Source organism: Mobula birostris, chromosome 14, assembly GCF_030028105.1.
Source record: "Mobula birostris isolate sMobBir1 chromosome 14, sMobBir1.hap1, whole genome shotgun sequence".
NCBI lineage: Eukaryota > Metazoa > Chordata > Chondrichthyes > Myliobatiformes > Myliobatidae > Mobula > Mobula birostris.
The window spans coordinates 23,827,969-23,845,453 of NC_092383.1; the positions used below are offsets into that span (position 1 = coordinate 23,827,969).

Genomic DNA, 17,485 nt, shown 5'->3' on the forward strand with positions numbered 1-17,485 from the left:
TAACAGTAGAGAAAATACTGTGAATTACAGTATGAATATATACTGTATATTATATAGTTAAATAAGCAGTGCAAAGAAAATCCAATATCCTTTGCTCCTGCTAGATTTATAAATCCACTCTCCACCCCATGTTGACAAATACAGTACTGTGGAAAAAGTCTTAGCCACCTAGCTATATATATGTGCCTAAGATTTTTGCACAGTACTGTATGTATACACAGTATACTATATAACACGACTACTACACAGACATCCACAACATATTCAATTTCACATTGACCCATTCAAACCTAAAGATTTAGTTTCTGTAAAGGATTCCTTACTCTTGTGGGATAATATGAATCTGTGCGTAATCTTTCTCTGCAGTGGTAAGGAAACATGATGCAAATACAATGGGGTGTTCACTTCCATCACTCGTAACATGTGACATGACTGCACCTAAACCATAATGTGAAGCGTCACAGGAAAATTTCACTGGGCGATGTGGATTATAATGTGTGAATACAGAGTCTGGCGTGACCATTTCCTTTGCCTTTTTGAAAACCATTTCACACTACTTTGGCAATTGCCATTTCTTCCTGATCTGCAACAATGAGTTCAAGGGGTGGAGCCCAGTAGCCCAGTTGGTAGAAATCTGTTATAGGAATTGCCAAATCATAGAAAGGACTACAACTGTGAAATGTCCTTTGGACTTGGAGCATCCACCACTGCTTGAATTTTCTCAGCACGCTTGTGTAATTCTTGTGCAGGAACAGTGTGACCACAGTATGTGGTGCTTGATTTAAAGAATTCATACTTTTCATGTTCTGAACCTATAATGTAATCTTTTTCATGCTGTCTTTTGGCATCCTCACCAGTAACAATGATGTCATCCAGGTGACAATAGGCGCCTGGGCAGCCCTGCAGCACCTGGCCCATTGCTTCTGCCAGAATGCAAGTGCAGATGCTACACCAGAAATAAGCTTATTAGAGCAATTAAGCCAATGTGGGTGTTTATGGTGAGGAACACTTTGGGCACTTCTATCTCCATCTGCAGGCAGGCCTCAGCTAAGTCCATTTTGATGAAGTCCTTTTTCCAGAAGAGTTTGCAAAGATACCCTTTCACTTCGGAAGAGGGTATTGATCTGCTTTCAGTATTGGGTTGATGGTGACCTTAAAATCACCACAGACCCTGACAAACCCATCCTTCTTGGCTACTGGGACCACTGGTGTTGTCCATGGGCTTCACTCACCCTTGGAAAGAATTCCTTAAGCCTCCATGTGATCTAGCTCACTGGCTACGTTATTACAGATGGTATAAGGAACTGGACAAGCTTTGTAAAACTTGGGTGTAGCATTTTCATTTTACAATTTTTACTCTTGATACATTTGAGGTTTCCAGTGACATCCTTGAACAAAGCTGTGACATCATCCAGTACCTTTTCTTAATTTGCTTTCAGTTGACACTATTGCAGGGGATGTGAAATGTAAAAGATGGATGAATCTCCAATCAAGTTGTAGTTGTCTCAGCAAATTATGGCCTTATAATGCTAGCCCTCCTGTCTTTACCACATACAAGCCCAATGAGGCTTGTTGGTTGTTGTATTTCACTGTTACAAATGTCATCGCACAGGAATTACCTTTTCTCCAGTATAAGTTCCTCATTGGATAATAGCATACTTCCGTTCAGTATCTTTGAAATGCCATTCAAGCTCATTTTATGGAACGACTGAAATAATTCCATTTTAATTAATTTGCTGTTCACTTCTGGTGTGAGCCACATTGCTTGTCTCCTGTTAGTTTTCACATTGTACACGTTTGTAAATGTCAAGGCTACCTCGTCCTGTGTCACTTTCATCACTATCAGATTGTTCATCAACCACATGCAGACTGGTGCTCTTTTTGAAACTGCAATTTGACTTTCTATCTTATTCTCCTCCCTGGGCAGACCATTTATTTTTGTCTGTCCAACATGCATTTTGTTGCATTTTCTGCAGGTTTCTCATTTAAATCGGCATTGGTGTGGATTATGTGAACCCCTGCCGCAACAGTACACAATTTGTTCGGCCAAGAATGGTATCATAATTTGTTTGGCCAAGCAGGTCTCTGTTTAGATGTTGCAATTGTGTTTGCAATCACTTTCATTCCTAACTGCAACCCAATTTAGTTTCTGGTTGCTGCTTCCATTGATAAAGTTGCTTCAACTGTATCAATGATAGCCGATGAGAAACAAGTGCCAGTTTTGCTGAGTGTGATGGATGGATACAGTTTGCTTAGAGGTTTGACTGCTCCAATCAAACCAGCTCAAATAAACTTTGCTGATATCATGAAAGTATTGCAGAAGTGTTTTGAACCAAAATCATTGTTTTTACAGAACGTTTCAGATTTTGAAAGGGAAATCAAAAGGCGAGGGAATTCTTTTCAAACAGGAGTGCTTAGTCGAGCAATATATTTACAATATTACTCAAATATTACTGGAATATTGAATACACACTGCTCACCTGGCTGTAGTTCTATTCCCAGTGTATAGGCAGAGACCAGTGCTAAGGACCAGGAAGTTATGGTCAAAGGAGGCAGAGGAGCACTTACAGGTCTGCTTTGAGTTGGTGGACTGGACAATATTCATGGATTCATCTTTGAATCTGAATGAATATACCATAGTTTTCACCGACTTCATCAAGACCTGTGCGGCTGAGTGTATGGCTTTGAGAACATACTGGACATATTGACATATTCAAACTAAAAGTCAGGAGACTCATAGCCTGCTGAGGGCTAGATCTGTGGTATTCAAGACTGGTGATCCAGAACTATACAAGAAGTCCAGGTACGACCTATGGAAGGCTATTTTAAAAGAAACAATTACGATTGAGGTTAGAGATGGAATCGGATGCCTGTCAGCTCTGGCAGGGGTTGCAGGCTATTACTTCTTACGAAGTGAAGCTTAACATCATGAATGGCCGTGACGCTTCACTCCCAGATGAGCTCAGTGCCATTTATGCACGCTTTGAAAGGAAGAATAAAACTACACCTGTGCGAATCCCTGCAACATCTGAATGCTCTGTGATCTCTGCTTCGGAGGCAGACATCAGAACATCTTTCAAGAGGGTAAACCCTCGAAAGGCATCAAGCTCTGATGGTAGGACTCTGAAAACTTGTGTCAATCAACCAATGGGAGTGTTCAAAGACATCTACGATCTCTCACTGCTACAGCCGGAGGTTTCCATCTGCTTCAAACGGGCAACACTTCTACCAATGCCCAAGAAGAGCAAAGTGAGCTGCCTCATTGATTTTCGCTCAGGTGCACTCACATATACTGTGATGCAGTACTTTAAGATGTTGGTCATGGCTAGGATCAATTCCCACATAAATAAGGACCAGACCAGCTGCAGTTTCCCTAATGCCGTAATAGGTGTACACCAGTTGCAATCTCACTGGTTCTCCACTAATAATAGTGGACACTAGTAATACCTACATCAAGCTACTGTTTATAGATTACAACTCAGCATTCAACATAATCATACTTTCAATTCTCTTCAAAAAGCTCCAAATCCTGGCCCTCTGTACCCCGGTCTGCAACTGGATCCTTGACTTCCTCACTGGAAAACCATAGGTCTGTGCAGACTGGAAATAACATCTCCTCCTCGCAGACAATCAACACTGATGCACCTCAAGGATGTGTGCTTAGCTCACTGCTCTACTTGCTCTACACCCACAGCTGTGCAGCTCAAATGTCATCTATAAATTTCAGATGGTGACAAAGAGGCATACAGGGGTGAGATAGATCAGCTGGTTGAGGGGTGTTGCATCAACAACTCTGCACTCAATGTCAGTAAGACCAAGGAATTGATTGTGGACTTCAGAAAGGTTAAGTAGAGGAAATACACACCAGTTCTCATCAAGGGATCAGCAGTGGAATTGATGACCAATTTCAAGTTTCTGAGTGTCAATATCTCTGATGGTATATCCTGGACCCAACATATTGATGCGATTACAAAGAAGACACAGCAGTGGCTATATTTCATATGGAGTTTGAGGAGACTTGGTGTGTCGCCAAAGGCTCTCGAAAATTTCTGCAGATGCTATGTGGAGAGCATTCTAATTGGTTGAATCACCTTCTGGAATGGAGGAGGATCAGAAAAAGCTGCAGGAAATTGCAAACTCAGCCAGCTATATCATGGGTACACGCCTCCCCAGCATCCAGGACTCCTTCAAAAAGTGATGCCTTGGAAAGGTGGCTTCTATCATTGAGGACTCTCATTACCCTGCACATGCCCTCTTCTTATTGCTATGATCAAAAGGAGGAGGTAAAGGAGCCCAAAGACCCATACGCAATTTTCAGGAACAGCTTCTTCCCCTTTCCCGTCAAATTTCTGAATGAACACTACCTCAGTTTTTTTCCTTCTCTTTTCGCACTACTTATTTAATTTTTTATATATACTTTATAGTATTGTTATTATTACTATTTGTAAGGCAATATACTGCTGCTACAACGCAACAAATTTCATGACATATTCCAATGATATTAAACCTGATTCTGATTCTGACACAACAGGTAATTTGGAAAAGCCAATTCATCATAAATTTTTGAGTGCTAAGCTAACAATTCTGAACTTTCACCAATCTCCACTAAGAACGAAACAGTGTCTGTACCCAAATCTTTATCAATATCATGGAGACATACCATCCCCACTGTCATCTTTTATAAACCTACTGACTCTTGTGTGGCTATCCTGACTATACTCCTTTTCACCCTGCCAATTGTAAAAATGTTTATTCCCTTTTCCCAGTTCTGCCATACTTTCCAGAGCATCAGAGATATCCTACTTCTTCAAAGAACAGGGTTTCCCTCTCTCTACCATTGATATTGCCCTCACCGTATCTCCTCTCTTTCCCAGACATCTACCTTCACTCTCCATTTTCCCGTCGCCTTAATAATTCCTCTTGTCCTTACCTATCACTCCGTGACCCTTGCAGCCGGTTTATCATTCTCTGCAACTTCTGCCATCTCTAACAGGATCCTACCACCAAAACACATCTTTACCCCCCACCATCCACACACACACACACACACAACTCTTTGCATTTAGCAGGGATTGCACTGTCCGTGATTCCTTTGTCCATTCATTCCTCACCACTGATTTCCCTCCTGGCATTAATGCTTGCAAGCGGAAGAAGTGCTATTCCTGCCCATTCATCACCCCCATCACCACCATACAGGGCCCCAAAAAGTCCTTCTAGGTGATGGAGGAGATTCACCTCTGTGTCTGTTGGAGTCATCTTCTGTATCTGGTGCTCTTGGTGTGACCTCTATATTTGTGAGACCTGAAATAGATTGGGGGATTGCTTTGTTGAGCACTTTTGCTCCATCTTCAACAAGCAGGATTTCCCTATGGCCAACCATTTTGATTCCCATTCCCATTCCAACATGTCAGTCCATGGCCTCCACTACCGCCACAATGAGGCCTTTCTCAGAGCAACACTTCATATTTTGCCTGGGTAGCTTCCAACCTGATGACATGAACATCAATTTATCTAACTTCTGCTAAATTTTCCACCCTCCCCTTTCTCTCTTTCTAGATTTCCCCTTCAGACTGCCCTCTTACCTCTACTTTTTTTCACCTGCCTATCATCCCCCTCTGTTGCCCCTCCTCCATCCCTTTCTCCCATGGTCCAGTCACCTCTTCTATCATATTCCTTCTTCAGCCCTTTACCTTTTCCACTTGTCACCTCCCAGCTTCTCACTTCATCCCTCCTCCCTCGAACAATCCCCCCCCACCCACCTACCTTCCCCCTCACCTGGCTTCATCTATCACCTGTCAGCTTATACTTCTTCCCCTCCCCACACCGTCTTATTCTGGTTTCTACCCTGTTCCTTTCCAGTCCTTAAAGAAGAGTCTCAGCTGAAACATTGACTTTTTATTCATTTCCACAGATGCTGCCTGACAGTTTGAGTTCTTCCAGCACCTTGTGTGTTTCTCTGGGTTTTCCAGCATCTACAGAAACTCTCGTGTTTATCAATATTGTACTTGATTGGCAACCCAACCGTTATAAAAAAGAGGTCTGAATTTATTTAAATCCCTTCATTTCCATTTCATATATTACAATATGCTTTAAAGCATTATTCAAAGTGTAGCTATATAAATGGACCTTGCATAACTTGCTTTACTCTTATAGCATGTATAAATTGTATTGAATCAGCTTATTACAGTGCAATTACATTTTACCTGATCGTACCTTGTATATTCTTTATGAATTATAATCCAAACTTGCATTTGGCATGTCATCAGCATAAACTAATAATTCACAGATCACTTTTCTTTAGTTCCTTACTCACAAAATACATAGAATATTATATGCTTCCGGCATATGTGTAATTAAAATATAATTTAAAATGAACCTATACAATGGATGTCCTCAGATTTACAATTTGCAGTTAGGCTCCAAGTTATATTGACTTGAGTGCCATTAACTATTCAAGTTCACAAGTTGTGTGAACATGCAGTATGCAGTAGGTTCTGTAGCAAAAATGTTAATATGTTTCAATTGAATGAGCTAATATTTTCACTTGTTATTGGACTACTGTAGGAGACAGGATTATGCTACAATATTTCTAGTTCAACCATTTGCTGCTTGGTGACGTATTTGCCTTTTGAGCACACTGAGTGGTATTAAGACTCTATTGTCCCAAGGAGCAAGAAAGAAAAATGAGACCAATTTTAAGCATTTTTAAATTGCCAAAATGGTTTATTAGCAGTGCATTCTAGTTTACTATTTAATGTACTTAGAGAAGTTAAGTAGCATAACAAATTGAAATCCTTTGTTTTATTCAGTAATTACACGGAGGAATATGGGAAACATTTTTTCTCATTAATAACATAATGAATGCTACCAAAACTGGAGTTTTTTCATTGTGTAATCACACTCTGAAGAGAGGTTATTTACTTTCTAAAAAGTTTAGTTAGTAATACAGTGCAAAGCAGGCCTTTCTGGCCCACCAACCCTGCACCGGCCAGCAACTCACCTATTTAACCCTCTGCCAATCACAGGACAATTTACAATAACCGATTCGCGTACGAACTGGGATATCTTTGGACTGTGGGAGGAAACCCATGTGGAGGATGTACAAACTCCTTACAGAGGATGCTGGAATTGAACTCTTAACTTTGATGCCCCAAGCTGTAATAGTATTGCATTAACTACTACAATACCATGAAGCCCCATGCCTCGTGTAAAAGACAAGAGGCAGCCAAACCACAATCAACATGTAATGATAGAATTTGATAATGAAAAAAACATGTAGTATTTTTTAGAGCCTGGAATGCCACGGTGTTGTCCATCTTTAAGTATTACAGATTTATTTAAGTAGAATAATATTTACAGCTTGGCTGAATAAGAAAACTTTATCCATTTTGGAATGCCTATAAAATTTGTGATAAAACTTACAATTTCAATAACTGTTGTGTAAGATGAACCTATGCCCAGTGATGTCAAGTTGACAGAATGACAAATTTGGGCAGCCTGTTCATTTCAATTTCAATGTACTGTAAGAGCTAACTGCATTCTTCATTGCCTGGACACATCAGAAGGGGTTAATATGGTAGCACCTAGCTCCAGTTAAAACTGGTTAATGTCTGTATATGCCTCTTCTGAGGGAGTAGCAATGTGGCTAAATCAGATATTGAAAGTGACTTTGACCTAGAAAGCATTGAGTAATAGTACAAGTGGGAAAGGTCAAACCTAATTTTAAGACGATTGGAAGAAAGTGTGGGGGCGGGGGGGAGGTGGATGTTTGAGGCAAGTTGTTTTACACAGAGAGTGGTGGGTGTGTGGGTCTCCTGCGGGGCTGCTTCACGCACTACCTCTACCAGCGACAGTGGGCTGAAGGAACTATGGTGTGCTGTAGTATTCCCATGTTCTATGTTAATGATTCGTGCACTAAATATCTTCATAAAAGTAGTGCAAAATTCGAACAAATTCCTGCATGGGCTCAAGCAACCCACCCATTCCCCTATCCAGAATGCTGTGGTAGCAGGTAATTCTGGAGCTAAATGCTAGGATTCATGCCATAGCGACTTAGATTTCAGTGACTTTGCACAAATAGAACATGTCACGGTACAGCACAAGAACAGTCCCTTTGGCCCACAATCCTTTAGCAAACCAGTTAAATTAGTAATCAAATAGCGAACTAAACTAATCCCTTCTGCCTTCACAATGTCAATATCCTTCCATTCCCCTCACGTTCGTGTGCCTTTCTAAACGTTTCTTAGAAGTCCCTAATGTATCAGCCTTTACCACCACCCTAGTCAGCACATTCCAGGCACCTACCAATATCTGTGTTATTAAAAGTAACAAAAAGATCCTACCCCTCAGATCTCCTTTGAACTTGCCTCCTCTCACCTTAAATGCATTCCTTTTGCTATTAGACATTTCAACCCTGAGAAAAAGATACTGTCTGTTTATTCTGTCTAAGCCTCTCATAATCTTATAAACCCTTAACAGATCTCTCCTCAGCTTTCGCTGCTCCAGAGAAAACAACCCAAGTTTCTCCATCCTCTCATTATAGCACATGCCCTCTAATCCAGGCAACATCATGATAAATCTCTTCTACACCCTCTCCAAAACCTTGACATTCTTCCTATAATGGGGTGTCATCTGTAATACTTCAGATGTGACCTAAGTAGATTTTTGCAAAGCTGCAACATAACTTCCTGACTTTAGAACTCAATGCCTCAACTAATAAAGGCAAGCATGCTATAAGCCTTCTTAACCACCCAATCAACCTGTGTAGATACTTTCAAGCAGCTATGAACTTGGACTTCCAAGATCCCTCTGCTCATTAATAACTTTTAAGGACCTTGTACTCTCTCTTAACATTTGACCTATCAAGATGCAACACTTCACATTTGGCCAAGTTAAACACCATCTGCCATTTCTCTGCACATATCTGCAATTAATCTGTATCCCACTGTATTCTTTGCCAGTCTTCTATGCAATTCGCACCACCACCAATCTTAGTGTCTCCTGCAAACCTAATAATCCACCCTGCTACGTTTTCATCCAGGTCATTTATATATAATGCAATGACAGCAGTATCCCAGTACAGATCCCCGCAGAACACTGTTAGTCAGACCTCCATCTAAAATAAGACACTTTGTCTTCTATGGGCAAGCCAGTACTGAATACACCATGGACCCCATGCATGTTAATCTTCCGGATGAAATGCTTAAGGGGATTTAGGGGGGACGTCTTCACTTCGAGGGTGGTGAGAGTGTGGGACAAGCTGCTAGTGCAAGTGGAAGATGTGTAATCGATTACAACATTCAAGACACGTTTAGGTAAGTACATGGATGGAAGGGGTGGGGAGAGCTATGGTCCAGGTGCAGGACTAGGCAGAATAACTAGGTGTGGACTAGATGGGCCAAAGGACCTGTTTCTATGCTGTAGTATTCTATGGTTCACTGCACCTTTACACACTTTGCACACATTTATATTGCCAAGCTTTCACAATATGCCAATGACTTATCCACAACAGCCACATCGCCCAAAGAGATTGCATGACATTTGAAAACATACTTTCCCCTCCCATGTATTACACAAACATGGTCAGGCATGCTTAGGTCCTGATAAGGGTCTCGGCCAGAAACATCAGCATTCTTTTCTGCGGGTGTTGCCTGACTGGCTGAGATCATCCTGCATTTTGTGTGTTCCTTTGGATTTCCAGCATCTGCAGAATTTCTCATGTTTATGATTTGATGCCTAGGGATAGGATGTTCATGCTTTTACCCCATGGAGAAGATGGGGCTGGCCATGATTACATTACCCATTTAATTTTCAATCTTCTTCATTTGAAGAAGGCTTTATCCTTGTTAACAATCTTCCTTCCCACATTTTCCCACCCACTGAAGCCTGATTTACAAACTGCAAACCACATAACCATGCAGCTCATATGTAGGGATGGTGAGAAACCAAGTTAACCCCTAACATCTGTTGTTTATAATCAAATATAGAGTAATTAACACCTCAAGTATTCAAATGACCAGAGAGAGACAACAAAAAAGGTGGGTTGTCCCATGCAAAACTCCTTCTTTTGTAAAGTTAGGTGCAGTTGATGACAGGATAATGTCTATGATTATTTTTATGAACTTCAAGAAGAAATTTGACACTGAGTTGCAGCTCAGAAATTAAGTCAAATTATTGACTGCTGGGAAATTGGTACATTGTAGGAAACACGGGAATAATATGCAGGTACTAAAATTGAGAGATTGCAACTAGTGTAATCCCACAAGTCCCATTATTTGCAATAAATACTACAGAAAGCCACATATGAATGGCTCTGTAAGCAACGTAAAGGGAAACATTATATTACCAAGAGATGTGAATAGATTAAGAGTATGAATTGAAGTGATAGGGACACACAAAAAAAAATTGTTAATAAGTTTAAGGGAATGCAGCCTTTGTATCAAAAGGAAGGGAGATTGGGAGGAGTGGGGGTGTGGTGGTGGAAGCTATAGCTGTGCAAGACACTGGTTAGCTCAAAGTAGTTCAAGGCACGACAGCTTAGGAGGGCTAGATTGTTTTTGGATGGAGTCCAAAACTTAAATTAACATTTCTGATGGGCAGGGACTCTAGGGTTAGGCAGGGAGACATAGTCTAATAATTAAAGCCAGGTCTTTTGGAAGTGGTTACAAAAACATTTATACAATTAATACTTGCTTCCACAAATGTAATTGACTGTCAGTTAGTCTTTCAAATTGATAGTTTGATATATAGTTGGTGACTTGGGAAAAATGAAGATATATAAATTAAGGTCATAGATCAGTCACCATCTCATTAACTGGCTAGGAGGATTAAACAGCCAGTTTATCTTCCTATGTTTTTTTTTGTTGGAATCATACTTGGATATGTATTTCAGTGACACCATTAATAGAATCTGGTTGGCAGATGTCTTTCCAAATGTTTTGGAAAATGCTACTTTGTCACTTCCACTGTCTTCTGATGATCTGAGAAAATTGATGTAATTTGATCAGATAGTCTGTCAGTTATTAAATCTTGATTAAGACAACAGCACAGAAGTTTCTGGCATTTGACGTACATTTTTATACTTATGCCATGATCACAACATATCCACTTTAGTTTTCTGTATTTTCAAATCACCTATGTTAAATTTGACAGGGAAATTATCATGTATACAGGTGTCACAGTACTGACACTTGGAACTCTGCATTTTATGCAGAGATTCAAATATAATGTTATTATTTCCTTACTACGCAAAGGTTAGGGAAGAACAAATTAGTCCATCAGAAATCTGTGACGTGTGCATTGGGTAGTGTGGTAACAAACACAAAATGCTGGAGTAACTTAGCAGGTCAGGCAGCATTTACGGAGAAGAATAAATAGTCAACGTTTTGAGCCGAGACCCTTCATATAGGTCCTGATGAAGGGTCTCGGCTCAAAGCATTGACTGCTTATTCCTCACCATAAATGCTGCCTGACCTGCGGATTTCCTCCAGCGTGTTGTGTGCGTTACTCTGCATTCCCAGCATCTGCACAATCTCTTGGTGTTTTGGTTAACATGGTGCAGTTTTTCCTTATTGCAGTGTTCCTAACTTTCCCAGTTGTTATTCATTCCTGTTATATCGAACAATAACGAAGTCACCCACAAACCAGGTTGTGGGTTAGGAATTATAGTGCCCACTGCATATTTATTCCTGTTATGTATGTTATAACATTAAAAATGCATGACAACGTACTATTTTAAAACTAGAAATCCAGACGGATAATTTTTTAGTATTTTCTAAATTAAAGACATCTGCATTGTTCCATCTGCTTCTGTATGTTTCTTCTTTTTAAATGATTATGTCATGCACCCATTGTTGATATGGCTATTGATTAATGAATATCTCACTGTACTGAAAACAGGAACAATGTCAGGAAGCTCAGTAATTTAAATGGTATTGCTCTTTTTTCCTCACTAAGAAGTACAAATAAAACAAATGTTTGTTGCAAATTTCTTGCAGTCCCCTAAATCATGTTAAACTTTCTATTCTATATTTCCATGGGTAGGAATTCCTTGCCAATGTGGTCATCTTTCTTTCATGTATGTTCAGACAATTTGAGAAGCCAACTTATTTTACCACAGGGCCAATTGAGTCCTTGTACAATGCCAGAAATATGTTTTCTAGAAGAAGTCACACGATAACAATCAGATGGTGAACTTTGGCTGATTTTCACTCTGCTTAGCCTAAGTACTGAAACTAATTCAAACAACCCAGTCATAGACCTGGATGAGATTAGCACACTGAGTGTACAAAACTGATCTAATTATCCAGGACCTCCTGATTTGTGTATCTTATTATTGTAGTTAATGATGGCATTATCTAATGTTGCCAGAGAAGAGATGCCAGCACTGAATTTGAATAGATACTTTTTCATTGCCATTAAGTTCAGGGACAGCAAGGTGAAAAAAGTTATTAAACTGGTTAAACAAATTGCTCACAGGCCTTCATGCCGTTGTAATCACAGAAAGTTTTTGAGGATTTAATAGTTGCAAAAACTCTGTAGCCTGTGCAGTATTTTAACTTCACCTGGAGTCAATACTGGATCTCAGCCATTGATTTTGGCATAAAATTAGCATTTCTACCTTGCTGTTACACCGAAGCAAAATAAAAGAGAACTTCCGCTGATATTATACAAATATCTGACAATTGATGACTTTGGCTAATATTTGCTGTTCTTAACTGAGAGACCAATTGGATTAGCTGCAGTTCTTTACAGGTTTGACTTTTTATGTCTTCAGTCCGATGAACAGAAGAAATGTTCAGCTAAGGAAAAAGGGTTTCCTTGCTTCCTGTACTCAAGTATGTCTCCTAGTGGGTTTCATAAGGAACTGGTAACATTCTTAGGAATTTTTAAACCTCAAGCATTCAACCTAGCCAAATGCAGGGGGGAGACTGGGGTTAGGAAGAATAATTTGAAAAAAAGATTACAATGAGGTGGATCAATGTTACAGATGAACTGTAATGTCATGGAATAGAGTGCAAGAGCCGCAAGTTGATTAGTTTATTGGTCACAATTATTTGGGCTACTTTTACCCCTTGTAGTTTGCATCTTTATATGCCAGCACTGTCAGCTTCTTAAGCAGATGTGCTTTATTTTCTACCATCTAACTTAATGATTTACTATTAACATTTCATAATATTCAAAACTAAAAGTAAATTTATTATCAAAAGTGCATATATGTTACTTTATGCCATCTTGAGATTCCTTTTCTTGCAGGAATTTACAGGAAAAAAATACAATAAAATTGTACATAAAGACTGACAACCATTATGCAAAAGAAGGCAAATTGTGCAAATTAAATAAATAAATATATAATAATACCGAGAACATGAGTTGTAAAGAGTCCTTGAAAGTGAGTCTGTAGATAATAGAACCAGTTCAGAGTAATGTGATTGAAGATGTCCATTCCGGTTCAGGAGCTTGATGGTTGTAGGGTGATGACTGTTCCTCAACTTGGTGATTTGGAACCTAAGGCTTCTAGACTTGCTCCCCAATGGTACTAGCAGGAACTGGGTATGGCCTGGATGGTGGGGGTCTTAGATGATGGAAGCTGCTTTTTTGTGGCTTCACTGTATGCGAATGTACTCAATAGTAGGGAGGGCTTTTACTGTAATGTTCCAGGCTGTATCAATCACATTCTCTAATCTTTTCCATTCATGGACATTGTTGTTTCCATACCAGGCCATGATGCAACCAGTTAGGATACTCTCCACTGTGCATCTGTAAAAGTTTATTGAAGTTTTGGTGACATGCCGCAAACTTCTAAGAAAGTAAAGGCACTCTCATTCCTTCAGTGATGACACTTGGCGTGCTGGTTCCAGGACAGATCCTCTGACCTGTTAACCAAGGAATTTAAAGCTACTGACCCTCTCCATCATTAATAAATTAATAGTGTTTTTATATATTGTTTAAATGTTACTGGGTAAAGTATGTTTTACTTAGCTATCAAATCAATTATTTTGTTTCTTTGAAGCAATGTATTTGACTTTGTTGCTGCATTAATAAAGCTCCATTTGGATTTAAAAGCTATTGCATTATACTTGTGATCCATCACAAAATCTACAGCTGTTAAAGGCATAACTTATGTTGTTGAGTAACCACATCTCCACCTTGCTGCATTTATAGCAATAACAATACCTGTTTTTCCTAATCTGGCAGAGTTTCAAAGAGCTGTAAACTTAGGAAGGATATTTCTGTAAATCATTCCTTTTTTTAATTAAGGCAATTCTAGAGTTGTTGAAACTTGGTTCTCTTATGACCTTCTCAAAAATCAATCTTACTAACCATCTTTAGACCATGGCAGAATAATGCTTAAGTATAAGTATAATATTATTTAAGCAATTTACATATTGGGAATAACCATTTCTGAACTGTAATCTAACTTGAGTAAAATCAAAATGTTTTAAAAGGAATGTATTTAGAATGCCAAGTTGTAAAGATACAATGAATTGGCGTGTAAATTATTTTATATTTCTTGTTTACAAAATCTAGTGTTAAAAGCAACACAATCTGAGGCAAAAGGAATTGTCACACAAACCCACTTTCCCAGTAATTCACTTTTCAAATGTCCACACATGAAAAACAGATAACTCTAATGATTTTTACTTTGGTCTAAAGTGTTATCTGATATCTCTGTTCCTTGTCAGCTTGAATAAAAGGGATAATTTCTGCAAACGTTTACCAGCTGTCAACTAATACATTAGCAAAACTAAAATATGCTGGTTATGTATCACTAAGAGGTACATATTTTAAAAAAAAAATGAGTACCAGATGTTTTGAGCTCATATAAATGATTTGGGATGGATTGTCAATTTGCTTTATAAAGCCTAGTAAACTTGAAATTGTGCACTCGCTTGATTTGCTAAAGCCTTTAATTGTATCTTTCCAAACTAAAAGTATTACTTACAGTAATTGCAGCTGGGATTAACTGTGCCTTTGATTTTGCCCTTTTTATCAATCCTCAGATAAAATTGTGTTCGACAGAAAAGTTTCCGTATTCTTACATCTCCACCTTCCATGTAGTCGTAACTTCTGGTGTGCCGTTCAGGACTGGTGGAACAGTTCACACTTGCAGCTAGTTGGTCTGGAATCATGTCATTGCAAGCGATAGACACATTTCCTGCTAGAAGGATACAATGAAAGTATAGTCTGTACAACAAAATTGGCAGGATCCATGTTTGCATCCATTTGCGCATTATAGTGCACTGCTCTGGGTTCTCATGAATGACATACTGCAATTTAAATTTTGAGTCAGATGAATGCTGTTAGTTTAGGGTCTCAGCTTCTGCCTGGACTCCGTGACCTTGGATCTCTTTTATTTGTGGCATAGCACTTTAGAATGTGTGTAAGTTTTCCTGAGAAAGTTTATGGTGCTGAGCCAGAGTTTCTTCTGAGAAGTGATGCACTGACAATTTCCACTATAAACAATTCAGTTTGTAGTGCTCTTGAATGTCTTGATCTTCTTTGCTATTAGTATTTTCCTTTTGTACAGAGAGGTTTGACGATAATAAAGCTGCAAGCAGAAGTATCACTTAACTTTAACAAGCCATTACAGTCAGCTGTTACAAATAAATTACAAGCATAGCAACAAGCTTGGAGGTGTATACCAATTTTTTTAAAAAAGCTCGTTAGTTGCCAGTTCCTGCTTTAAAAATATGTAAAGCCAAAAAGTAGAATATGTATCTTGTTTTCAAAATGTCTATAATTTTAGTATTTTACATACATAATTTAAAAAGTGTGATGTTTGTAGCATAAAATTAGTTCTACATTACTATTCCACTGGAGTTTTAACTGCTCCGCTAAACCCTGATGCTTAATCAATTCCCCAAGCTTCTGTACACTTGTCATATTGTACGCATTCACTCAAAATTAATCACGACATATTTTATGTGGTAAACCAAATGCTTTCTATGGAACTTCCCATGTTTCCTATACAGAATTTTTGTTTCGCTGTCTAGACTGGCTGGAAGCTTTCACAACTACCTCAATGTCAAATACACATGTTTAATCTAAGCCAGTTTAATTCAAAAAAAATTCTCATGTCAATTGTAGAAATTACATATAACAATAGATGATTTGTGATTAAAAACTTACTTTTGTTTATGTTGAAGACAATTTGTGCACAGAAAATATCCATTGTTTTCTCCACTCACATCATCAGCTTGTGTGTCATTGTGGACTATATCCCAGTCCAGGAAGATTCCAGCAGAATCATAATTGTTTCCATAAATCAAGTGTTAACACGGGAGGGATTTTCTGGGCATCATGAGCCTGTTGTTGTGCAGTTCTGTTCAATAAATGCCTTTCCCTGACCTCACTTGGAAGTAATTAGATCTTAGCCAGTCAGCTGTCAGTTGGCTACACGAACAAAGAAAAAAGTGAGGTTCCCTTTGTCAGATGTCCACATGGTCATCAGAGGGAGCTATGAACTCGGAGAGGGCTTTCTTATTTCCACACGATGTCACTATTCTTTATTCTCTGCTCAGTAATTCCAATCTACTGCAATCGTGGGAGAAAAAAATGTGCTCTGTTTCTTTAGATATGTTCCCATCTGCGGGAAAAAAAAACAGAATTCAAGAGCGAGTTAACATAAAACACACATTTTCTTTTATACTCATTGTGTTTTAGGAACTGGATCAGCCACTAAAAATAATTGGGTTGCCTTGTTACAGTAAGTTGAAAAATGTAAAATTTAACCTGTGCTAAAATAATTGAAAATCTTGTTTAAATAGTCTATTATTAATTGCTTTGGTACAATAATTTTAAAATATTTTCCTCTGTCAAGCAATATAGCACCTAAGGAGAGTGAACTATCTCTAGCTGCTCTTTCTAATCAGAATTCTAAATACTTCATACAATGCTTATTGGCATATTTCCTTGTGGAGGTTTTTAATACAGTGCCTTGAAAAAGTATTCAGTCACCACAACTATTTCCACATTTTACTGTCTTGTTTTCTAAATTTAAAATGTATTGAAGTAGGAGTTTTTGAGCTAATCTAAAAAAAACATTGTTCATCATGTCAAATCAAAAGAAAAATTCCAAATCATATCAACGATTTACTAAAAATTAAAAACCAAAATTTTGAGGCTGAAGAAGTATTCATCCCTTAGTAATTACTCTGCTAACTTTCCACAGGTGTACACTGTTCATTACTTTACTAACTTACCCAATTTGTTGATCTAGAAAATTGAAGGATCACCTAATTTCAATGAATTCATAAGAATAAATACTTCCTCCTCTGTAAGGTACAACAGTGTGGTAGATTTTCAACAGACCAAACCAAGATGAAGACAAGAGCATTTGAGACATCAGGAAAATTATAATAGAAAAGAACAAGTATGGGGAAGGGTACAAGACCATCTCAAAGACACTGAACATACCTTAGAGCTCAGTAAAGTTCGTTGTTAACAATTGGAGAAATATGAAACTGCAGCCACATTGCCTAGA

General features: G+C 38.6%; 1 protein-coding gene across 3 annotated transcripts in view; it reads right to left on the reverse strand.

Moving 5' to 3' along the window:
- Positions 1-16,365, reverse strand: part of fgf7 (fibroblast growth factor 7) — a 67,956-nt gene extending 51,591 nt beyond the window's left edge. Inside the window, exons 1-2 of one of the 3 annotated variants that reach the window (XM_072278241.1) lie at positions 16,132-16,365; positions 14,945-15,157 (exon numbers count right to left, since the gene is read on the reverse strand). In XM_072278241.1, coding sequence (XP_072134342.1) covers positions 14,945-15,157; positions 16,132-16,174 — 256 coding nt within the window. In that variant the 5' untranslated portion in view covers positions 16,175-16,365. Of the gene's footprint in view, positions 1-14,944; positions 15,551-16,131 lie in introns of all 3 variants that reach the window. The other 2 variants (XM_072278240.1, XM_072278239.1) reach the window with 2 other exon arrangements.
- Positions 16,366-17,485: the final 1,120 nt, after the last annotated feature.